Below are 25,648 nucleotides of genomic sequence, written 5' to 3'. Positions count from 1 at the left end.
AGTAATCATTGGACTACTGTGCGTATGCAGCAACAGTGCGCACAGACCCCAAATCTACTCAATGTGCCAAGATCCTAACATTACAAATTGCATTATAACTATTTCTACGTAAGGTACACTAAAATAAATTCCCTTCACAGCACTGCAATTAAACACCAGTGAACTCCAGTCGCAGGAGCTCATTCCTGCCCACAGCCATAACCTTCTACAGTACGTCTTTATAGTGACTTTATACATTTCACTGAAGGCTTTTTTTGTGTATAATTTCCCTGCAGGCATTAATACAACTGAACTGAGAAGACTAAACTCTGGATTCGCTATTCTTAGCGTTTTTCTTTTCTTTTCTTTTTTTTGACACAAAACTGATGATTGAAAAATTAAAATTTTCTTCAAATAAAATATGAAATCTGATAAAGTTTCTATTATTATACTTAAGCTAAGCACTTTCCTGCAGTCTAAAAATCTTTATTTTTCCCTCAGTCACCACCAACCCAGGCCCCTAATTTCCCTATATTTGTTTAAAGGCTGATATGCTACAGACAGACTTAAATTGTCTCCTACCTGCTGACATCTTAGCAAGTGTGTTCATGTTGATGCACACTTTTTCGAAAGAAGCTGTTATTCTTTAAACTAGAGACTACATGTTATCAATTGAGTGTGTTACAAATAGATAAATAAATTGTGTGCACGCAAAAGAGGTGGTTCCATTTAAATTTTAGGTTTAAAGAAAATAACAGTTGTATTTACTGTCGACTGTTGTGTCCCAGTCAGTTAATAAACAAAATCTATTAATCTTTTCTTCCCTTTTGAAACCAAAACCTTGGCACAGCTCTTTATCTGTCAAAACCATGTGATACCTACACATTCACAAGGTTCATTTTAACACCTCTACCATGAAGTGAGTTGTGAGCTGGTGTTTAAGAAGTAGAGTTTGCACGCGACTGTGTTCTGTTCACTCAAACAGATACAGAGCTGTCTAAAATTAGAGTGTCATCCAGGGGGCAAAATTAAGAGACAGCAGTGGATTCTGGTGAGGAAGATGATGACTGGCCTTTCTTTATCACCTTTGGTGCTTTACGGTTGTTTCTGCATATAATGAAAAAAAAAAAATACTTTGAATGATTCTATCAATCGTGTTTCAACCCTGCAAAAAAAAAAAAGAGTTCATATCTACTTTATTACAATATTTCTAATAAAATAAAACAACAAGTTTCACAATGCTTATATGCATTTGCATAGATAATAGAAATTATTTGAATTGAGAGCTGATTCAGAACTGAGTTAGCATTATTGCATTCTTAACTCTCACAAATGATGAGTCATCGCAGAGACAACTTTAAGAAATAAAAACAGATTATTATAACTTAGAAAATGTTCTGCAATATGAAATTACCCTTCTGGAACAAGAGGGATTTTCCAAGGTAAAATGATCAGAGTAATTCATTGCAGCAAAGCAAATAACTACTAAATGATCACCCAAATGTGGCTAAATAATTTGGGTTTTATAAAATAAAATGAATTCTATGGAGGGAATGAATAAGGACAGATTCTTCTTTCAAGAAGAGTATATGTATGAAAAGTAACAATATCTGCCAGCCGGAGTTGCTGGAGGAACATTACACATTAATTTTGTTATGTAACGAATAAAACGTTACATAACAAAACAGGCCACTTACTCCACTGTTATAGAGACATATGTTGTATCTGCATGTCTAAGAACATTTCCATTTACCTTCACTCACTTATTGGAGGTGAAAAAAAGCATATAATCAGTTAAGGATTGTATGTTTTTAGCTTTTGGAGTACTGTATTATTTCCATCAGATTTTTCATTTACAGAAAAAAAAGAACATTCAAAATTTTGAAAAAATAATCACATATGTTATGTTCCACCATGTTTTATGACACTAAACCAATATAGAAAATGACTGACAACAGCATCTTTATTAATGAGTTAAAAAGGAAACAGTCAGTTCATCTACATTACTATGTAAAATATCTAAATTTTGCTTATATTTTGTATAATCAAATTAATATAAAGAGAAATTAGCTGGCATTGACCAAAAATATTGTTTTGACTTATTAATAGTTAACAACCAAAAAGTATCTGTAATGTTATGTGCCAGTTCAAAGCTTTTTTAAAGCTTTGAAAATCATGTGAGTGCTGCAGGCAACACCCGCCATTTAATTCTCATCAGTGATCACAGCAGCCTGAGATCACCTCCTCCACTGCTGTACCCAAAAATAAGCACCTTTATTGTTTAAAATAACTCCTTATGAAGTGTGACAAATTAATCACCACATTCCCTCAAGCCTACCTCCAGGCAGGGGAAATGGTGTTAAATTAATAAATAAATAAATAAATAAATAGGTGTTATTAAATGTGAATGTAAGAGAGAGATTTATATATTTTTTTTTATTGAAAAAAAAAATCAAAGTTCTTTTGCAATCATTCTGTTCACAGATGCGAAGCACAAAACTCCGGTTAAGATTCCAAAGTTGTGGCTGCGAATTTTGACCCGTCTTTAGACCTCTGATTGGATGGTGACAAATCAAACTGTCCAGCAGACTCTTAAACAGGGTGGGTTATAATTTATGATATTGGCGGAATAAAGTCAGATTTAATGTCACAAATTTAATGAAGCTTTTGATTGTTTTACTATCACTCCAGGGATGTATTCCTTATGTCATTGTTGAGATGATGTTAAAACTCTACTCTCCTTTAAGAGTCTACTCTGCATGAAATAAAAGTGCCATGAAACAAATACGTTGTGATTTGAAAAATATGTCTTTTTCATTAACATATTTAAGAAGCCATCTTATGTTAAAGATTAGTTTATAATCCTATTTATCATTATTTTAATCAGAAATGGTAGGGAATTAACACATGACCATGATTTATTCCCACTTCTAGAATATAAAAATCTGAAATACTTCTACAGGACCTTCTACAACCAGCAAAAGTCGGGGTGTGGAGCTGGCGACGTAAATAACCCACCTCCGAGGGTACACTTAATCGGAGGTCAGGTCTGATGTAAACAGAATGAAGCATAATGGCAGGACCTGGGTGGAATTTATTGATAACGAGAGGAGGTGGTCGGCGAACTCCTCGTCTTCACAGTAGAGGAAGACTACTAAAATGTCAGACTTTGCAAGAAATGAAACTTGGGCCATTAACAATCTGAAGAGCTTCAGAAAAGTTCTATGCAACAACTGCAATGGCGGGAGGGGCAGAGGTTGACTGGACTAGTCATATTTCAAGTCGTGTAACAGGATTTGGGGGAAACCATCCCGCAAATCCTGCTGTTACTTAAGGTGATATTGCCATGCATCTGGCATCTGGTCCATCTCATGCACCTATTGCTGCATCAGCCAGTTCTTCCAACAATGGTGAAGCCAGCCAAACACACAGCACAACTCCTGCATTTACACTGCCCAAAACGCATTAAACACAAGTTCTTCATCCAGGGAAAGTAATGGGATCTAAGTATCTAACACTTACTCTTTGGCTATATAATACTCCTGTTCCAAATCTTGAAGTGACCAAAAATCCAGTGTTTGAATCTGTGCCACCTCTTCTTACCAAGTCTAAAGTTCAACATGCACAAATATGATCACACATGTTATCTGACAGCTAAGTGGCAAACCAAACCCATTCTGCTCCTCTACATCCAATTCCTGTGATGGGGGGCGTCTGAGCTACTGATAATCAATTGGCCCTATTCCCAAAACAAAGGTTATCAGGTTATCAGTAATCTGACTTTGATGAGTTCTGCCACTCATTACCCAGAGGCAATGATGGCTGACCAGCACCCCACCCCCATGCACTCAGGGCCAAGGATGTTGTGAAAGCCGTTGTAATGCTTCTCATGCTGTTTCATAGTCAATAAAACACCTGAATTCCAGCATGCATCAACTTCTGGCTATATCCACACAAAGATGAAAGGCTTATAATTTCACAAACATTCTTTGTAAAGATGAGGATTTGTCAGTAAATGTGTGCATCCACATGAATGTACTCCATAGGTCTGAAAACACTGTAAAATAAACGCCAGGCCTGTTAGTGGCGCTGTGATGCATTGGGCATGGAGAAATCTGTAAACATGGAAGTACGAGTGACGTGTATGATGCAAGCATTTCAGAAAAGTTGCGGAGAGGCAGTAACAACGGAGCCACGTAGACGGCGTCTTCAAATCTTTCCACTCTGGAATCTGTTTTCAAAAATGGTTGTTTGGAGACCCCCAAAAACCTGGCTTTGTATGGATGATACGCTTGTTTTATAAAACACTTTGGCGTTTAGGCCTGCGCTTGTCTTCGTGTGGATGGGGCCTCAGTCTCAGGGCGGACTGAAACATTTATCACCCGACACTTAAATCACTGATCAGAAAAAATGGGTTAAAACTCAGGGAAAGAGCTGTGTGAGGGTAACCATTCTAGCTGCATGATAAAGTGTGTAAGAAGACGTAGGTTGCAACCATGCAGTGCCCTACTGAGATGTTCTCTTCTTAATGAGAAGTTTTTGTCCGACTCTAGACAAAATGGTCTGAATTATGCGCACCAAGCCCATGAGGCTGCGCAGTGCCCTTTCTGTGCCTCAAGACAAATTTTTAAATGTATTCGAGAGGAAAGCTGTGCATAGACATTTCAAGGTTGCAGACCAAGTTCTTGCTGTTCTTCCAATCCCTAGATTTCTTCTTCAGACAAAGCTTAGTGGTCTATATGTTGCTGGACAAAAACAAAGTGAAAGCGACTATATTACCCTTGCCTCCACACCTTAGTGTTTAAAAAAGTATAGTAGAGTCAATCAATCAATCGGTCTTTATTTGTATAGCCACTGTTGAACAAAGTGCTTTATAGTTAAAATAAAAAAATCCGATGAGAAATACATAGAAGTATAAAATCAATCAATTAAAAATAAATTTAAAAAATGTTATTCTGAGCCAAATGCCAATCTGAATAGGTGCATGTTTAGTTTGGATTTGAACTGAGGCTGGTCTGAGGGACCGTAACTCAAGGGGCAGCGTGTTCCAAAGTTCAGAAGCAGCTACTGCAAAACCACGATTACCCCACTTTTTCACCCATTTCAGCCATTCATGGCACTAAAAACAAACAAAGAGCTTTAAATTAACTCTAAATTGAACGGGGAGCCAGTGTAAAGAATGAAAGACAGCTGGTTGTGCTTCCGCGTATTTGTCAGCAGGCGAGCAGCAGCATTGTGGACGAGCTGTAAACGACGCAGTAAAGTTTGGTTGATACCAAAATAAAGGGCATGACAATAATCAAGCCGGGAAGTCATACACGTCATTTCAAACCATCCATCTGTAATTTATTTTTACCATTTCTTCTTTTCATATACGTTACTGTAGGAAATGTTGCCAAATGTTCCACCGTCATGTTGTGCACCTTTGGGTATTGGGGTAATAATTGGGTAAATTTACCTACTTGTATTAATTGCCCCGGACTACAAACAAACTTTACAGCTGATGGCAGTTTGCACCACACACACTGCCCACTCAGCTGATTGTCTTCATTCAGCCTAAAATAAATTAGTCATGTGGCTGAACAGTTTGAACTATGCTGGACATCGCTGACACAAAGAACTTCCAGCCGACTTGAGAAACTACCCGTTCGGGGAACATATTTGGGGAAAACTACTCACTTTTAACAGAAGGAGCCACAACTTCGTGTTTTTGTTCGTTTCTGAACAGATATCTTGAAGGGAAGCATTTTTGCACTGTGGACGCAACGGTAGAGGATCTGTATCATAATTATGCAAATAAAAAGGGAAAACTGATTTTTTTTGTTTTTCATTTTAACACTGCCATAAACTGTCAATAATAAATTCATTGATCAAATTGATATATCGCCCAGTCCTAGTTGAAATTGAACCATGGTCAATATTATATATCGCCTTTTAACTTTAAACAAAAATGTAAGAAGTTTTTCTTGAATTTTTTTTCTTGATGACCAAGTAAAATATGGGTGACAGATGCTGTGAGAAGCATTAGTGAGTGTCTTATATGTGGAATGCCTAAAGTATGACTTAATCTAAATCTCCAATTGCACTCAGCTAGGACAGACTGGAAACGGGCTTATGAATGCCAAACTCATTCATGCGACTTAAAGAGCCAGGGTTACCTATGTAGCCTAAAGTTTTCTTTTTTAGGATTTCCTCTAACTTACAGTGGGAGTAGTGGGAAGAAAATTCAAACTCCTGTACTGACAAAACAGCAATCACACCAAAGGCCAACTGTGTGGTACTGGACTGTATTAAGGTGCGGGTATGGTTCTGCGTCACACACACGCAGAGCACACGGCGCACCCGTGACGCCGTCACGAATCGTTCGGAGTTCTCCGTCTCTCCATTTGGTCGTGGTGCAGTACCCCCCCCCGCGGCCACTAGTTAGCGATCTTATTCTGAATGGTTTATCCGACTTTTTCCGGTCACAGTAAATCAAAGAAATAAGGACAACTATTGTGCAAAAAACAAAAACAAAAAAAATCACATATAAACGAAGAAAAAAGCCCTGGAAGTTCACTACTGATTCAAACCGGAAACCGGAAATGCTTCGCTTTCAAACGAACCAATCACAGCCCTCTCGGTCTGCGTGTGGTCGGCGTCTCCTCGACGCGTAGTTACAATTTTCGGGAGGTGCACGTCAGTGACGGCGCATGTGACGGCGTGTCCTCTGCGTGTACAAAAACCACACGCCGTAGGCACGGCGTCGTTTTGACGCAGAACCATAATTCAGCCTTACTGTGTGAAAATGATGGAATCATTACCAAAGTAGGAATGCACCAATTACTCAGGTGATGACTTGAAAGATACAGTTTGACTGGCATTGACCGTTAAATCAGACAATGAAAAACCTAATTAGTTCTTTTTTTTCCCCCACGTATCAAAACTGACAAATCCCGTTTTCTTTGGATATTTGCAGGCCAGCTAAATCACTAAAAAAGCCTCCTAAAAAAGTAAAGCTTTTTTTTTTTTTCCAAAGATGGACAAAAGATACCTCGTAAAAGCTCTTCATTTCAATTACATAATAAGAAAAGACACAGTTAGACAGAATCGCTACCACAGGCTGCCACCTGAGCAGCGCCATTGTAGAGTTCAATTCAATAAGTGCAGTCCTACGTGGGCCAACAGCTGGTTGGCAGGTCAGGTACCTCTTAAGTTAACTGGTTTTTGGCTTGTGGCCTTGATCAGCTTGGGAAAACACCAAAAGTCATTGACCTAACCACAAGTTAGCTAGCCTAATATTGAACAACTTTTCCAAATATTTGAACAGACATTAAAAACATCCACACATTCATTATGGATAGCCTCTTACTGGAACTGAGGATCAGGGGCGTCTGCTGGAGCCTGTCCCAGCTCTCTGGGGGAAAGGCCGAGGTTCACCCTGGACAGGTCACCACGCCATGGCAGTGGGGAAGTAAGTAAGAAAGAAAGCATTTGAATTAATTCATTAATCAATAAATAAAAATTAAAGAATAAACATTAACTCCATTAAACACACAAAACAATTAGGATAAGGTCTTACAAGAGTTCCAATGTGAGGAAAAACTCAACCTCTGCTTGTTTATGTCTCCTACACAGGTTTATGTTTACTTGTCTTACAAGCGTTGTGCAGAGTGGATGAACAATTAAAAACAGGCTCCATAGTCCAAACAATCCCTAAACCTTTCACATGGCAGACACCAAGCAAGCAAGCAAAAGAAAGAGACTTCAGTGGGATGTAAAGTCTCCTGTCTGAATGGCGGATAGGTGCAGAATAAAAGAAGGAATACAGCTGATCGTCACCTGTTCGTCCTTGCGGAGCTCTAATCCCTTCCTAATCCCTGCTCGCAGAGAGGACAACTTCTATTTTACACCTCACCATTCATAAATGTCCTACAATCACAGTGGGGCAGTTTCACTAAATAAATGTTGTCAAATGTTGTAAATTATGTCTGGCTTTCTAAATGAAGCAGAGAAAGACTTGCTGCCTGGAGTATCAGGCTATTAGCTGACCCATCATTAAAACTCCCATCTTACCTCTACAATTAAGCCATCTAAACTTCACACATGTACTAACAGGGCTACTTTAGGTACAGCCCGGAGGCTTCACATTCAGCTTTAACACAAACCAAACATTTCTTTTTAGTGTAGGCAGTTTTTGGTAAACTGGTAATGGATTAGAAACAAAGTGTCAACCTTTTCAGGATCTCAGCTCATCTGCTCGACGTGCACAGATTCAATTATTTCTAAAACCCTCATCAAGTTAGCATTCAATTACATGTGTTGGCTGCTAGGAACCATACACACTTGTCAGTGTACATATATATATATATATATATATATATATATATATATATATATATATATATATATATATATATATACATACACACACACACACACACACACACACACACACATATATATATAATATACATACACACGCATGTTGATTGGACATAGGTGAGGTGACTGCAGGTTTACTTGAATGTTTACACCTCGTTTTAAATGTGAGAGAATACATTGTTCCATTTACGCCTTGCTATGCATGGTAAGCTAACCTCCCGCTAGCTGATTGAGCACAAAGAGAGTTCCTTACCCTATGTAAAGTCAGAGGTGTGTGTGGTGAGGTGTGCTGGCTCATAGAGCATGTGTTGGTGTTAACGGCAGCAGAAGCAGCAGCTCCGTTAGCGGTAGCTGTCAGGTCTCTCTGCTCCGCCTCCAGGAAGTGCTGCATGTGGCTGCTGCCTTCACGGGCACCCGGGAAATCCGCCATTCCAAAGAAAGGGAGCCCCATACTGTTCAAAGTGACAAATAAATATGTACTAAAAAAAATGACCCACACAAGAGTGTGGTTATGTATTGGTCCGTATATGATAATGTATTTGGTATCGTACCAATAACAGCTATTTCTACTTTTTGACACAACTCGTATACTTATTTTGCAGAGTCCTTACACAACGCAGCCAGAACTAGGAATCAATATTTTCCGATTGTTCTTGAATGCTGTTTCAATGTCATAGGTTTTCTAGTACCTTTAAGCCCCGGTGTTGTGCCAAAAAGTGATTGCCTGCCAGAATCTGATTTCTTCTGATTTCTGGCCGCGGGAGCGTGCACAGCAGGCCGTTGAGCGCTAAAACGTCAGATTTTCAGATTATGAAGCTCAAGAATGAGATCAAGTCATATTTAGGCAGAAACAACTTTTCAATAACTGTATTTGGCCTTCAATCAATTTTTGGCAGGTGAAAATGCCTATGTTGTGTTGTAATGGTCCTTTGACAGAGTTAAAAGCAATCATGTGAGCTCTAGTGTTTATATTATGAAGCTCAAGAATGAGATCAAGTCATATTCAGGTAGAAACAACCTTTCATTAATTGTATTTGGCCTTCAATCAATTTTTGGCAGGTAAAAAGACCCATTTTCAGGGGAGAAATCACTGGTGTTCTGCCAATTTCTGCTGCTTTGCCAAAAAATGCTACCTAATGGTTTTTCTACCTTTGTAGAGCTACAATTTTACTGTGTTTTACTCCCTAGCCCACTTCCTTTGCCCCCAAGTGGTCCTCATCTCTTGCCAGGCTGTCATTGTAAATAAGAATGTTCTTAATGACCTGCCTGGTTAAATAAAGGCCAATGAATGAATGAATATCAAATAAAGCCATAGAATTGGGTTTCTTTTCTCTTTATCGTATAATGTTCACAAAGTGTAATGCATTCATGTCATGGGTAGTGTATTTTGAAGGATCAAATGTTCAACATCCCATATTATCCATTTTACATCGTGCAAGAAATGATTGGCATGGCAATCAAACTTTGAAAATCGACTGTGCGCATGCGCAGAACCACAAAGTAGCATTTCTCGGCAGGTAGCAAGGATCAGCAGAACACCGGCATTTGAGATTCGTCAAGGTTTGCTGACTGCAAAAGTTTACATAGTTATGAGATATATCAATCCCACGTATTTCATGGATACGGATGACAAAGTCATTTGCAAAAGGGAACATTGTCTTTATTTTTCCTCACATATCAAGCCATTCACTAAAACATTGCTGACACCGATTGCCTTTTTAATGCAAAAGTATTTTTTTCCAGTTACAATATAAGAAATCACATGTCCACCAAATTATGATAAAGTATTGTAGTGATAATATTGGTGCATTTTCATTTTCAGATGATGACACATTTGAGACATAGAGAGTATTTTCATACAACTGATGTCACTGACATCATTATTGGTCAGAATAATTACATGGTCCCTTTAACATAAGTCACAATTCAGCAGATTGATCAGGTGTAGTAGCTGCACTTTCTACTGACTCAATTATACATGAAAAGCTTCATGCTTATTACACCAAGGTGTCTGGAATGGGTTCTGAATGAAAGATATTTCTGGAAGTGGAGTATGTTCAAGAAGAGGGGATAAAATTCACTGTGTGAGTAGAGAGAAATAGTTAATTATAGCATATCATGATAAACTTTATGACATATTGTTGTGTCTTAATGGACCAAATAATTCATGTAACACTTTATCCAAAACTGAACATGTAATATTCCCAGGATTTCCAGAGTGGGCATCCAGATACTGCATATGAAACTATTATTGTTCAAAAGTCTGTAACCATTTTTGTAGTACTAAGTAGCACACAGATTTATTTGCCCAGTACGGTGGCCAGCAAAGCCATTCTGATGTACATCCCATTCTCGGCCTGACGGAAATACGCTGCCCTGGGGTCCGTATCCACTTCCGGACTAAAAAAAAATATAAAAGAAAAGGAAAAAGTATTAGTTAACTTGTTTATGAAACAATTTCAAGTGATCATCTGGTACTTTCTGAAAACAGAAGACAACTTTCTTTGGCTGATTAAGTGATGAATGTTAAACGGTGAGCTTCAGGGGTCTTACCTGACTTCGTTGACTCTGGGCAGAGGATGCATCACTACCATCTTCTTTTTGGCAACCGTCATGATGTGAGGTGTGAGGATGAACTGACCAAAACACTAACACAAACAACAGATAGAGATTCATGTAAGGCCTCTGGTGGATGTTGGTGCCTTAAGAGACAAAGTAAAAGCTTTAACTGAACTACAACGTACAGCCTTGTACTCCTCCTCGGTTCCAAACCTCTCCTTCTGGATCCTCGTCATATAGAGCACATCTGTCTCAGGCAGAGCCTCCTCAATACTATCAAACTCCTCCTGTGCAAAAAAAAAAAAAAAGAAAAGGTGAGTGAAAACTGTATTTGGGCTTTTATTTTGGTTTTTGCGTATCCGTTTCTTCATGGTACATCTTGCCATGTAAAACTATTTGGCCTCACCTGTTTGATCCCCCTTGATGCTACGTAGCTGATGATCTCTGCTGGCATGTGGAGGTTTTTGGGTGCCACATAGCGCAAGGTGATGCGGTACTGGGTCAGCAGTTTTGCAAGAGAATGGACTGTACGGCCATGTTTCAGATCTCCAACCATTGTTATCTGACGGAAAACACAAGTTCAATTGGGGTTCTACACGGCTGTGTTCCTCTTCAGGATGGGGATTTAAATTACAGTTGCGTCATGGGTTCTCACCGTCATGCCATTGACTGTCCCCAGCTCTTCTCTAATGGTGAAGACATCCAGCAGAGCCTGAGTGGGATGCTCCCCGACACCATCACCTGCGTTGATCACCGGCTTACGGCAATGGCGCGATGCGTTCTGAGGGGCCACAGACAGAGAGAGGATGTTAGGTTAAGACAATGCAGAATCTCAATGCAGGCCTCAAAACATCAGAAAAGCCATGGATTAAGCAGCTGACGTAGAGAGAACCACCAGTCCTTGTTGGTATACCAGAGCCACACAACTAACCACAGGAATCAAACATGAAACCAGCTCAACAAGCTTGTCAGGTAATCAGCTTTCAGAGGTTCCTAACAGGTTGGGTTCCTGTTAGGATGAGACTGGCTGGTTCTCATTAGGATCTAAAATTTGAATCAAGTTTTAAGTCAAAATGCCTGAAACGCTGTTAATGAATGTAAACTATACTTTTCTGCTGGTTGAAGGCCCTCATGTGAAATTCTGTGACACAGATGACTCCCTCACGAGTGAATTAAATTAACTTCATAATTGTATATTTACAAGTGTGTTGTACATAAAATGTACCACAGTTTTAAACGCTCAAACAATCCACATATTTACTCTTCAAACAGGGAACAAAGTGGAAAACTAAGTGAAGACAAACTAGAATTTACAATGAGCATATATGCATAAATGAAAATGTTTTCTCTAGCCTCAAATCTCTGAGTGTTCGATAAAAGTAGCGCTGCGGGGGGGGTTGGTGTTTCCATGAATCGCTGTTTTTTGAAAACGTATTCTCGTTACTTCCGTATCTCGTCTCGCGAGATTTCTCTTCAAAACAACGAAAAAGGAAATCTCAACATTGAATAAAATGGACTAAAGCATATTTACTCTTTGACAAATTATGGTGATTGTGGCACCTCTGTTGAGAAAATATCCAAGCCCTCGTGTAATGAATAAGGATTAAGTCATGTACAGGACAACTACATCATATTAATGAGGCCAAACAACAGCTGGGATCTAGATTTTGATTACTTTAAATTCACCGGCTAATTCACATCCAGCACTGACAGACGTAAAAATGTGCAAAAAGCATTTCCATCACACTTAAGTGGATTATTGGATTGCCTGAAAAACAACCTCCTGGAGGCAGAAAAAGGTTTAGTCAGTGCTTGGGATTTTTTCTTTCGAATTAATGCTCTTTCCAATACAGGATTTCTTTTTCGATATTTGGTTTTGCCCAAATAGGTGATGGAGGTAATCTTCTTTAGTATTGTTTCCGTAATCAGAAATGTCTGCCCATCAAAGTCTTTAGTCTTAATCACATTTCTTTCCTTATTTTTTAAGTCTGCCTTTAACATCCAGCTGTGATGTGGCAAATATTGCAAGAGTTTACTTGAATTCATTTGAAAGCAACTTCTCTTTATGGTCAGTGGTGGAAGAAACATGCAGCCATTTTTTTTTTTTTTGCCAACCAAGCTACCGTAATTAGCATGTTAAATGATCCGTTTTCTGCTCAGCCATAAAAGGGCAAAAGTGCCTTCTTTTGTTTAGAACTTAAAAAAAAAAAAGTCTGAAGGCCGTGGCCGTGTCAAACGTGGCGCCCACCTCCACAGCTCCGGGTGTTGGGTGTCGAAGCACCAAGACGTCGGCGTAGGCGCTCATTGTCTGAACAGAGTCCGTTAGCGATTCCCCTTTTTGTGCGGATGAAGTGGACTCGCTGAAGTGCACGACCGAGCCACCGAGACGCTGCATGGCAGCTGCAAAGGAGCTGCTGGTTCGAGTGCTCACTTCGTAGAACATGGATGCCATCACTTTACCCTGAGGAGGAAGCAGAGAGGAGAATATTTTAGAGCTGGGCATTTGTGTGGTTAACACCAAGATTAGCCATAAGGGACTAACTCCCTCTATCCCTATCCATCCCAACTCAATCTCTATCCCTATCTATCCATCCCTCCTTCTTTCTATCCCATCTATCCATCCATCCCTATCCCTCTATCCTATCTATCCATCCCTCCCTATCCATCGATCTATCACTATCTCATGGCAAGGGAAAATTCCAGGTTGTCAACGCCAGGATTCATTTGAGCTCCAATCATGAATAAGTTGTTCAGGGAGCGTGAGACAACCACATCTCAATTTACACGGACACTACATAAACCAGACCATTGAGAAACTTTGGGAGGCGTTGGACGAGTTTTAAACACCAACTGTTCCCAAAATCTAAAAAAGTACCAATGCCAGCCTGGACATCACTGGATGTCATCATATTGCATAAGCTTATTGAAACAATTCAAACGTGGGGTGGGCCAACAACATTTTGTGTGACTTGTTTTTGCCAGGCGGTGCATGTGGGGCTCAGATATCAGATATCTGTTCTCCTAGAAAATCAGAAGAACTTCCAAAAGTGAAAGTATGCTGTTAAAAAATCCCAGCAGGGTGAACAGCTGCTGCGGTCGCCCGGACATTTGACAGAAGTACCGACATGTCTCCTTTTCCGCAGCAATGACCATGCACTGTTCAGTTACCTGCTCCAACAGAAAAAAAGGAACTAAAGTTTGGCTGATTAATCTTCTGACTGATTAACTTACTGACCTCTAGTCACGACTACAGACCATCATTGCTAAAATACAATTGAACCCATAAAACACATTCAGAAATGATATATTGTGGACAGCAGGACATGCAGTATGTCTACAGTCATTTAAGGGAGGAAAGAACTTTTATAAGATACCTTCAGGATTTCCAGACTCCGTTCCTTCTGAACCAACAAACGCAAAGTGTGAGCAACATTGAAAAGGTGTGAAATCTGAAAGAAAGAAGATGCACAGAAAACATTTACTGTGAAGTTTGTTTTTATTTTTATTTAGACAAGACGACCTTGTAGTGGTTTTGCATTCTGCCTGAAAGCTTGTCACCCTCCTGGTTTGCCGTGTTTCCGTGACGTACCTGCTCTTTGCTGAACTGCCTGACAGACAGGATGTGCTGGCCCACCAGCGGGTGCAGCAGAGGAGATGTCTGGATGTGTGACACCTGAGCAGAAGGCATCTGTCCCAGCCCGGACTGGGGAGAGAGTAGCCTGGATAGAGGTGGAGGATGGCTGTAACCGTCACCAGCACTGGCTGGTGGGAGGCTCGTCATTTCTGTAGAGATCAAAGTGTCAAGATGTGACAGTTATTGTCCATACAGCATGCAAACACATGCTATATTTGTTCTTAAGAGAATGTGCACAATAAAGATGGGAGATGTCCACTATAATGCTTTCTGTAATCAAGTATGTTTACATCTTGAGACTCTGGCGTCTCGGGTATAATTGGCCATTTTTGAATTTAGCTCAATATTTCACCCTTAAAACTGTTCACATCAACTTGGTTTGATGTAAATATTCCAGCACAAACTCACCAGTGTGAATTTACAGATAATGTTTTTCTTTTAACACATTTAACTTAAAATCAGGCAAGAACTTAAAGGAGCTGTATGTAAGAGCAATAATAAAACGCATCATAAAATGACCCCGATATGTCAACAGACATTTAAAAATCATGTTCATTTCAAATACTTATGTCACTGACAACAGCACTCAAGCCAGGATATTCCAGTTTAAAAAGAGGAGTTGCAGCCCTCAACTGATGTTTATGTTGTCATTTTTTGTTTTGGCCCGAAGCTCCACCCTCCACCTATCTCCCAATCACCAAGTCAGTATTGTTTCTGAAGCTCCACCCTCCACCTATCTCCCAATCACCAAGTCAGTATTGTTTCTGAAGCTCCACCCTCCACCTATCTCCCAATCACCAAGTCAGTATTGTTTCGGCATCCGGGTTGCCAGCTCGGCTCTAATTATCGCAGCCATGGCAGCCTACGTTCCTGCTGCATTCTGCGGCCTACCTGGCAACCTCTGGTGGGGGGAGGAGGGGGAGGGTACACGCCGCTCAACAATATTTTGAAAGTGACTGCAGTACCAGTTTTGGCCATTTCTTACAGACGGCTCCTTTAAAATCCAAGTAGGAAACAACATGTGAAAACAACAAACGGATTTAACTAAATTAAGCAAACAAAAAAGTTAGATACACTTTATACATTAAAATAAGATGCCACACAGATTATCTGTACCAGAAGAAGAATATTTCCTGTTTCACATCAGGGTCCTGACACCTGCAGGTGTTTCTATCCTGCTGTACTCCACCTAAAGGCAGCATCTCTCTCTTTTCCTGGCACAACCTTCGTCTCTTCCTCAGCAACCGAATGCTGTTTGTTGCCAAATACGGTTTGGATGATTATTTGGTGCATTTTTCCACCAACAGAAAAGGGGGTGTCATGGCTCGTTTTTACCATTTCCTCCTCTACCAAACACGATGGCAGGGAAAAACATTCTGTATATTAGTTATCTTAACTCAATTTACAAACCGGTACCCAGGTAAAGTCAGCGCTTTCATTAAAAAGTTGGAAGGGCTACTCGTTGTAAATCAGTCATTAGATTTATATTTGCCGGGGCATCCTTTGACTCCAGAGGGTTAAAAGAGCGCTGAAGAATTGTGGGAGTTGTAGTACCTGCTGTCATTCCCGGATCAGAGGAGCGGTGGATGCGCGGTGGCAGCAGGAAGCGCGTCTCTCCCGTAGAGCGACGGGGACTCGGTGCTCGGGCTCGTACTGGGCATTCGCGGGGAGGAGTTGGACGCGGGTGTTCGGGAGTCTGAGACGAGAATACAGATCACCACACATTCAACAAGCACAGGGTGGTGTATCCAAAAACAGTTGGGCCCACTGCATCGTTAACTGTATTTCAATACCAGAGGGGTTTCTTTAATAGGGTCAGGGTGGTGGATTGAAGCAGCTTGCCCAGTCTTCACGTCTTCACCATAACCGGGAGGAACCAGCACCTGCAGGAGACAGCTTTGTAAGGCAGGAGATCTTCCCTGAAAGAAAACTAACAATACCTCAATTGGCTCCTAAACATAATAATGTATTCACAACAAAGTGTGTATGTTCTGCAGGCTGACCTGGCCATCGATGTAGGCCACCTCTCCCCGGAGGACCACGCGGCGGACTTTACCCTTCACCTTCATGCCTTGGAAAGGTGTCCACCTGGACTTGGTGAACTGCATGGCCTGAGGAATAACCCACTCGTGCTCCAGGTCCACCTGAAAGACAACAATTATTCAAATAGAATCATCTGAATTATTTTCAGATTACGTATAAAAAAGGAAACGTTCTGGTGTTTTCAGATTTGCGAAGAAGAAAAGAGCGGGTGGAGGAACGGCCTCGCAAAATTCCTCACTTGGAATCATTTGTGTGTCCACGTACCTCCACATAGGTGTTTTCCTGAACAGGCAAGTTGAAAATCTTTCGTGGGTTGTCATAAAGACGTTTAATAATGTCATCCAGAGTCAAACGTCCATCACTGACGGCAGTCAGCAGCAGCGGCAGCATCGTTTCTAAGCCAGGGTAACCTGGAGGGGGACGCTCACCGTTTTTCTCCTCAACAGAATGAGGAGCTGGAAAACCAAAGAGAAAAGACTTCATGAGAGAAGTTGGAGGGGTTTCCATGGTTGGTTACTGAAAATGTGCACTAACTAACCGTGGTCCGTGGCAAAGCAGTCGATGATGTCCAGGTTTTCCCAGAGTGCTTCCATGTCCTCCAGGGCTCCCAGCATGGGCCGGACTTGTGCTCTCCCCTCACCGATCTCCGACACGTTCTCCTCACACAGGAAGAGGTGGTGAGGCGCCACCTCACACGTGACCTGGATACCCTTCTGTTTAGCCGCCCGAATGATCAGGATCTGACCACCAGAGTAAAACAATAGTTATTCAAAACTGTGTGGGAAAAATGGAACTCTAAAAAGCATTTGAACTGGTATAAAAGATGAAATAGAGCAACAAGAGGATGTGCTTCAGGCAAAGATTCATTAGGCAATTTGTAGAGATAAATACAAAAGCACAATATGGTACAATAATCTAAACCAGTGGTTCATAACCTTTTAACAATAAGTACCAACTTAGAAAATATTCAGCTTTTTGGGCCCTTCATAGCTCATTCTGTTGAGCAGGTGCCATTTACAGAAGCTATATCCCTCATGCAGGCAGCGCAGGTTCAAGTCCCAGCATGCTTTGCTGCATGTCTTTTCCCATCTCTCTACCCCTTTCTTGTCCACCTCTGTCTCCAATAAAAGGCCACTTGTGCCACAAAAATCTTAAAGGAAAAAAAAAAAAAAGCTTTCCAAGTACCAAAGTTACAAACATAAATAAAATGAAGCAGCAAAGGGGTTTAAACATTCAGAGTTCACAAATGAGGGGTTTCTGTTAATACGAATATTATTATTCACACTGCTGTTTTTAACTTGCAACAATCGTGGAAAATGTCAAATGTACCACATTAAAACAACTTAACAGGCACCTTTTTACCACAACTTAAATTGTATTTATGGGTTTATGCACTTTATGTATATTTAGGTTTTCAAGCTTCGTCTTTATATTAAACAAAAAAACAAAACAACCACTAGAGGGAGCTCACCTACCACTAGTGGGAAGCGAACCACAGTTTGAGAACTAATCTAAACAGTTCTGCATAGTGTTGCTTAATTATTTACCTCCTCCTTCTTGGCTACATGGCAGATGTGAACTGGTCGCTGGTAGAGCTGAGCCACCATCAGGATGGCAGCGACCGTCTGCTTCTCCGCATGAGCCACAATGGGCATCTGTTTGGGCCACTTCTCAAAGTGCTTTAAACAGAAGCAGACAAAGTGAGTAGGCCTGTGCTCAAGGCCATAACACATAACACATGTTTGAATGCACCATCCATGAAAGCAGCTGACTTTATGGTAAACAATATCAGAGAAAAATAATAGATAAAATGTCATTAAGTTAGCTACACTGTACAAATGCAAGTGATCTATTAACTTGTTAGCTTGCATGGATTAAAAAAAAATAAAAATTGAGACGTGCTTCAAATAAAGACATGCGCTGTAAATACTCAAGACTAGATAATGAAATGCATGGTAAATAAATAAATAAATATATACTGACCAGCCATAATGTAATGGTAATGTGAGTAAACATCTTGTTACAATTCAACGTTGTGCTGGGAAACCTGCACCTTAGCATTCACATGAATGTTATTTTGGCACATGCCCACTACCTAAAACTTTTTACACACCGCTTGTACCCCCCAACATGGCAACATTGTGTACTTTACACTACACCTTAACAGTCACTTTAACTGGTCACTTTATCCTGACACGGCTCTTATCTGTATAATAGTTGAACACACTATACTACACTGTACATACTGCACCTTGTACTTTTTTTTTTATCTAACCAACTTTATATTTCTATATTGTTTTTTTACTTTTCTTAATATCATTCCCCAGCAGGTCAGCCTTGGAACACCCCACTATCATTTCAGGAAATGCAAAAGAGTGTGAGGCTTTCATGTGGTCCCCAAACTACCTACATGCTAATCTGCTGGGACCAAGTCCTAAAGCCTTAAACCACAGGAGAGTTGCAGCCACGTCTGTCACAGTTTATGGCCCCCCCAGGGGAAATTTTCATTTTAGTTTGCAGTACCTCGCAGAATTTTTCTTATTTGTGGCAGTATTTGAATGTGTTTCTAGTATTTGCAGCACACTTCCTTCTGTGAAAAAGTTTCATTCTTTGTTTGTATTTGCTCCATATAGTCTGTCAAATCAATGAATCTGATTTCCTAATTTGCTGAGGTTTTCAGCCACTGTCCTTTTCTCTTTTCATCAATCAAAAGTAGATCTGTTGATGAAGTCATTTTTCAAAATAAATAATGGATCTTTTCCAAGAACAAAGAATGTTAAACTTTTGTTAAATAATGAGGTTTTAAAAACTGCGATTTATTTTTGCCTGTGGTTCAGATTCCACTTTTTTCCCCTCCCTGTCATGGGAGGGGGAAAAACCAATTAAAAACAGTGTTTTTGATTTTTATTTCACTTTATTCTTTAGCTAAGCTTTAGAAAGTATGAATTTCCCAATTGTTAATTTACATTGCGTCAAGAAAACCTGTTTTTATTCCCTCCAATGTCAGACAGCTTAACGAACATCCACCAGGATGGTGATGCTCGTCATCAGTGACCCCCCTCTAATAGAAACTTCAGGACTGCTTTGATAAGGACAGAGCCAGGACGCAAAAAGTGAAAACTGGTTTCTATCTAAAATAAACTTAAAGTTAACATTTTCTTTTCCCAAGTTACACATTTTTAATAAAGCTTGACTTCAAAAAAAAAAAAAAAAATGAAATGTGAAGATTGGCCAAACCTCCATCCAAAGAGAGACGTTGTCCATCTTGAGTGTGGAGTAGGTGTCGTTCAGGTACATCTTCAGGCCGGCAGCCTGGCTGGCGATGGACAGCAGCGCGCCGGCGTTGTCGGAGGCAGCACCCACGTACAGGGCGTAGTCACAGCGGCAGCCAGCTTTAGCCAGCTGATGAGACGACAAAAGAGTTCATATTCTGACAAATTGAATACACGCTTAACTTGATTCGGCTCAAACTGGGCAACGTAAAGGGATGGAATTATAAAAGGCGCTAAAAAGGCAGCCTCTGTCTTTGCTTCTTGAAGGCAACATTCCACACCTTTGTCAAGTGGCCAAAACATGTCGAGCAGCTAAACATCATAAAAAAGATGCTAATGACACACGGGTGTGGGGCAGTGATTTAGGCAGGTGTAGGTGCTCAGTCGTCCGGGTCGAGGTGATTTCTTAAAGATTTTGATTAGGTCTGATTGATTAGGTCTGTGAGGAGTTTATCTAGAACATTCAAATGAAAGACAGACGAGCAGCTGTTCCACTGTGGAAGGAAGTAGAGGCCTGAATGTTGGCGAGCATTAATTCAACGTTATTTAAATGTTTGTCTGAATGCTCAGGCAACAATTCAGAGTGTTGCTGCATTGCCAAAGTGTTAAATAAATCTCTTGTGTCTGAAAGCAATAAGTGATAGACATTTGAGTTGAGTGAAGCAACAGTTTAGAAGCCTGAAGCTCCTCATCCCTCAGAACAGGAAGTGGATTTCAAATGTGAAAAGTCTTCAAGCACCCAGAACAGCAGCTTAGTTTCTTCTCCTCAAGATTTTGAGGATTAAGAGGAAGAATAAACTTAAAATAAACAGTAACCTGATGCTCATCATTTACGCATTTAAGTGTATAAACAAAAACAAAAGTAGTATTCACAATCAGAGGTGACACTCATTCAATCATATCTTGTCAGTGTCTCACGATTTGAACCCAGCAAAAGATTAATGTCTCAATCTGAGGAAAGAAACAACGGAACAAATCCGTGGGCGTACCTTCTGCACCAGGGCCAGAGTACCGGCATCAGTGACGGCGGGGTTGGTGTTGGGCATCGCACACACCATTGTCACTCCTCCCGCCAGAGCAGCTGCAGTACCGGAGGAGAAGTCCTCTTTGTGGGTAGCACCCGGCTCCCGCAGGTGAACATGCACGTCAATCAGACCTCAGATTCAAACGGAAAAAAAAGATTTTACACACAATCTGCATGATCCTCTAACTTATTTAGTTTTAAAATATGTCATTTCATATATACGTTTATTTAACTTTACTCACCAGGCAGACGAACCAGCGTCTGCGACGTCATGCTGTCAATGTGAGTTTTCACCGGTGGGGTGGGTCCGATCTGATGCAGAGCCTGCAAACAATGCACTCTGTATTGGTTATATATTGACACCGTGTAACACATACTTGACATGCCATACTTATAATTAGCTTCTTTTAAGAAAGTTGAAGGTAAAACAGATCCCTTACCTGAACAAAGAGCTTTGTGCACTTTATATCAATGATTAATGGGACGGAGTAGTCCACGGCCATACGCCTGGTTCTGTAGCCTTTGGTGACGAAGGAGGAGAGCCTTCGACCGCCACTGTTCCTCATGGAGAGATTAATGACCAAGTCGAAGTGATTCTCCTCCAGGTAGTTCATGATGCTGCGCTGCTTCTCTTTGGTGGGACAGTCACTGTCCTCCTCGAATGGCCAATCGACCGCCGTCACCTGGAGAATAGTTCAACCATGGAAGCATGAGATATTTCTGGGTAATTATTCCATAGGATACGTCAATTCATTGGATTTAGACTCTCCATGGAAAACTTTGGAATTTATATTGCTTTGCCATACGTTTGGTTTGTGCCTTTTGAACTACGTACTGTTGCAACGTGGTTTTGTAGCACCGAGGAGCAGGCGGCGCAGTGAACCGTGTACATTTTCATCTGATGCTCCACTAACGACAACTTTTAAAATGCAATGTGATACCACCATCGAGTAAAAGCACTTGTACATTAGGCCGAAAAAAAAGCATGGATTCAATACAAACGTTAATTAAATGGATTTTATTATTTGGTGTGTTATAAACCGCTTTTATTTTTCCAAATGGGGTTCCATGCCCATGAGAGTAATGAAAGAAGTCAAAATAAATATGAGTACTACCTTCACTCCATGTTCTGTGTAGAAGTCAGCAGTGCCCATACTAGCGTACAAGTCGTATCCCAGGGACTCCAGAGCCTGGACCGTGGGCAGCAGTTCACTCTTGTTCTAAATTCAGAGAAATAAAAGTCAACTTTTTTTATTGAATCAATAAAAATTGACATCAAAACGACCAGTCAAAGGAAAATATAATGCTTCATTTGAGATGCAAATCTAACTGTATCTTACAGTCTCCTTGCTAGTCTGGAGTGTACTTTTGTAACTTTAATTTCCCTTGGGATCAATAAAGTATCTATCTATCTATCTATCTATCTATCACATTATTGGGGTCTTAATTATCCAAATAAACAAGTCTGAACAGCAGACTTTTAGTTCTGAAACTATTCTTGATTCATTTGGGCAGGTGTCTGTCGAGGCGGGCCACGCCTCACAGCACCGTCAGGCTGAAAGAGTTAAAGTAAAAATATCTCAAGTACATATCACTTCAAGACAAATTTGCTCGGATAAACTATTGAATTTATTTCTACTTGTCTTGGGAGCCAGAACATTTAACTCACTTTCACTGCACTAGAAAGTGAAATTTCACACCGTCATGAATGATGACTCAGTTTAAGTTCGGTTCAGAGAGTGCAGTTCGATGCCGGTACCTTGTAGCTGCCGATGGAGAGCAGGATGTTCTTCTTGGGAATTTTGAAGCCTGTGGAGAGCATAGCCTTGAGGTAAGCCTCATATCTGTTCTCCCCAAAGCAGGCCACCTCTCCGGTGCTGGTCATCTCCACCCCAAGCACCACATCAGCTCCAGCCAGACGAGAGAAGGAGAACTGAGGAACCTGAAGGACAAGTGTGACGTAGTTAACGCTACATTAAAATCGTCAGAAATGACATTTAAGTTTGAATGACTTTCACAATCAAAAAACAACTTGTAGTTCTCTTTCAACATTTGATTTGTACGCAGGATGCCCCAGGTGCCCTGTCACCAGAAATGTTGTCTTCCGTCCAACACCTCTTATCGTAACCAGAAGCAATTTCTCAGACGACTGCTCCAGGTAAAGTTGTAGCTTAACTATTACCAGAGTGATATAGTGGCTCCGTCACCAAATGCTGTTTGGTTTTGAAGTTGCGATTCTGTATATTAGACGCTGGGCCGTTTTCAGACACTAGCTGCTGCAGGGCACATTTAGCATGTACGGTTTTTCACCCCTTTCTCTGTAAACCTTCAGGCCTTAACGAACGCGTTGGTTACATTTACCGTTAAGTTTACTGTTATCACACCAACTTAAAACAGGACAACACAACATTTTCCGATTTTGTCCAATGTCAAAACGTGACATATAACAACTGAATCTAACCTTTGTGTTTCTGATCCAATGATTTTAAGTCAATATTCAAATTTTATGTTAAAAATAATTATTAAAACACCAGGCCTTAATGGGATATCAATGTCAGCAAGTTTGGGGGGGAGGGATTACTGCAGGTCCAGATGTAATTTTAGTCCAGGGCGAGGAGTACATAAGATGTTTAAAAGCATTTTAAAACTGCAATTTTTGTATGATTAATGATATAATCTGTTTTTTTTCCCCTTTCTTACGTCATGTGAACACACTGATTGATTTAACAGGCCAGAGCCTCCTCTGCATGAAAGATGCCAAATGTCATATTTGAAGACCGATGCACAGCTTTCCTTAATCTTGTTCCTGTTATCCTGTCATTCTTCCAAATTCTCCTCGCCCGAGCATGAAGGGTCGTATGCACTCTGCTATGGACAGGTATTGAGCATTTATGCCTAGAGCACAGCTGGATGCAGGTAATAGGACCGCTGGCATTGTGCTTTTCCACACTTGGGGGGGTCTTTCACAAAACAAGTGTCATATTTCATGGTGAGGGTATCTGAAACGGCTTATGATGGTTAGGGTTAGGAACCCCCTCCACAGGCCTGCGTGCTGATTGCAGCTGAGGCATGGTCTCATCTTGGCTGCTATTTCAGGGCTATATTGGGCAGGACATATATCCATCTGTTAAATGTTCTTTAAAGTAAGCTAGTCAGAAAATACGTCAGTTTCTACATACCATAATGGGATACAAAACAAATGTAGAAATGAATCTTAGTTCTCAAAAACACATAATGGGCAACACCCCAGACCACCATCCTTGATTCAAGTGAGAAACATGCCTCTGCAGGGGAGAGACATCCTGTTTTATCTGCCAGGAGAGACTGGTTTGATGCGAGAGACCTCCTGGGGACATAGTGAGATGCCACACTTAGGGATGGGAATTGATAAGATTTTTTCGATTCCGATTCTCTTATCGATTCTGCTTATCGATTCTCATTTGGAAAAAAGGAGAAGAAACAATTTTAGTATCAACTTTGTTTTAATAAAACAAAGTTGATACTAAAATTGTTTTTTTGTTTCAATTTCTTTGTTTCTCCGATCTTTTTTGTTCAAAGATATAAAACTTTTATATCTTTGAACAAAAAAAATATAAGTGAGGTCTTAAGATGCCCCCAGCCGTTGCTCCTCGATGGTGCCAGGGGGTCCCCACAAAATGATTTGTAGTATACAGTAAAATATGTATTTAATATAAAATAATAATAAAATAAATATTCTTCTGTAGAAATTAACGAAAAACAACTAATTATTTTGTAGCAATTACACAAGAATGTCCAGTAACATGTTCAACACTACAAACTTAGTCCCTGCTTGGTGACATTTATCTATTCTGGCCTGATACTCTTCCCTGCCTTGATGAAAGGAGAATCTAGCGGTAGATGCTCTCTAACTTCTCCATAGATGAGCTGACGAGCTGCAGGTGTGTCAGGAGCTCCGCTGTCCGCCGGAGCGCAGCTCTTCTAAAGCATGATTTATGGTTCCGCGTTAAAATGACGCAGAGCCTACGGCGTAGGGTACGCGGCGACGCGCGCCGTACGGTGCGTGTTGCCGCGTACCCTACGCCGTAGGTTCTGCGTTGGTGTAACGCGGAACCATAAATCAGCCTTACCACACGCCGGCTGACTCTGCGCTCCCAGCGCATCAGCCGGCAAAGTCCTAACAGTTTCCCCCCTTTGTTGAAATGTCCACATTGCAAGAATTGTCGCCCTGTTGTCATCATTTTTGGTAAAATGTAACCAAACTTTCCAGCGTTTATGCCACTTTGTCCCCGTGTTTTCCTGCTGGGCGCGAATGCGCACGGTGCGCCACGTGCTTGGTGACGTCATTCGTGCCGACTGGAATCGATAAGGGAATCGTTTGGGAAAAAGGCAAACGATTCCAAGGAATTGAAACACTGGGAACCGGTTCTCAACAAGAACCGGTTCTCGATTCCCATTCCTAGCCACACTCTTCTTAACATAGAGTTTAAGTTACTTTACATACCTTTACTCCCACAATCCCCTTTCCTCTCATGAGACCCACTGGCTCCATGTCCTCTCCCATGATGGATTGAGTTGCAAGAGCGACAAGGTCCACCCCCAGTGTTTTGGAAACAAAAGGGAAGGAGCGGGAAACTCTGACATTGCATTCAATCACCTTCAGCTGGTCATCCTGGCGGGAAAAAAAGCATCATATTAACATTATAATAAATTGCCCTTCCCAAAGTGATATTCTGGAGTCATGTCAACCCCTGGGCTATTACTAGGTGTTAAGGAGTGTATGCTGCTGTTAGG

General features: G+C 40.8%; 2 protein-coding genes across 6 annotated transcripts in view; both read right to left on the bottom strand.

The window, feature by feature from the left end:
• dnajc5ga (DnaJ (Hsp40) homolog, subfamily C, member 5 gamma a) overlaps positions 1-8,701 on the bottom strand; it is a 35,677-nt gene extending 26,976 nt beyond the window's left edge. For 3 of the 5 annotated variants that reach the window (XM_061707075.1, XM_061707079.1, XM_061707080.1), the window contains exons 1-2: positions 8,597-8,701; positions 7,331-7,399 (exon numbers count right to left, since the gene is read on the bottom strand). The gene's annotated coding sequence lies outside the window, so the exon portion shown is untranslated. Of the gene's footprint in view, positions 1-7,330; positions 7,400-7,540; positions 7,780-8,437; positions 8,542-8,596 lie in introns of those variants that run through there. The other 2 variants (XM_061707078.1, XM_061707077.1) reach the window with 2 other exon arrangements.
• A 1,295-nt stretch (positions 8,702-9,996) lies between these two features.
• Positions 9,997-25,648, bottom strand: part of cad (carbamoyl-phosphate synthetase 2, aspartate transcarbamylase, and dihydroorotase) — a 38,009-nt gene continuing 22,357 nt past the window's right edge. Inside the window, exons 25-45 of the mRNA XM_061746407.1 lie at positions 25,359-25,526; positions 22,635-22,817; positions 21,991-22,095; positions 21,316-21,558; positions 21,118-21,199; positions 20,841-21,007; positions 19,817-19,981; positions 18,127-18,258; positions 17,118-17,319; positions 16,844-17,034; positions 16,540-16,680; positions 16,330-16,419; positions 16,091-16,232; positions 14,492-14,685; positions 14,277-14,351; positions 13,151-13,363; positions 11,558-11,683; positions 11,309-11,464; positions 11,088-11,189; positions 10,897-10,991; positions 9,997-10,743 (exon numbers count right to left, since the gene is read on the bottom strand). Of these exons, the coding sequence (XP_061602391.1) occupies positions 10,644-10,743; positions 10,897-10,991; positions 11,088-11,189; positions 11,309-11,464; positions 11,558-11,683; positions 13,151-13,363; positions 14,277-14,351; positions 14,492-14,685; positions 16,091-16,232; positions 16,330-16,419; positions 16,540-16,680; positions 16,844-17,034; positions 17,118-17,319; positions 18,127-18,258; positions 19,817-19,981; positions 20,841-21,007; positions 21,118-21,199; positions 21,316-21,558; positions 21,991-22,095; positions 22,635-22,817; positions 25,359-25,526 (3,072 nt within the window). The 3' untranslated portion in view covers positions 9,997-10,643. The remainder of the gene's footprint in view (positions 10,744-10,896; positions 10,992-11,087; positions 11,190-11,308; positions 11,465-11,557; positions 11,684-13,150; positions 13,364-14,276; positions 14,352-14,491; positions 14,686-16,090; positions 16,233-16,329; positions 16,420-16,539; positions 16,681-16,843; positions 17,035-17,117; positions 17,320-18,126; positions 18,259-19,816; positions 19,982-20,840; positions 21,008-21,117; positions 21,200-21,315; positions 21,559-21,990; positions 22,096-22,634; positions 22,818-25,358; positions 25,527-25,648) is intronic.

This window comes from Cololabis saira, chromosome 18, assembly GCF_033807715.1.
Source record: "Cololabis saira isolate AMF1-May2022 chromosome 18, fColSai1.1, whole genome shotgun sequence".
Taxonomy (NCBI): domain Eukaryota; kingdom Metazoa; phylum Chordata; class Actinopteri; order Beloniformes; family Belonidae; genus Cololabis; species Cololabis saira.
Note: the sequence above shows the minus strand (reverse complement) of the source record. Positions and strands in the feature narration are given on the sequence as shown.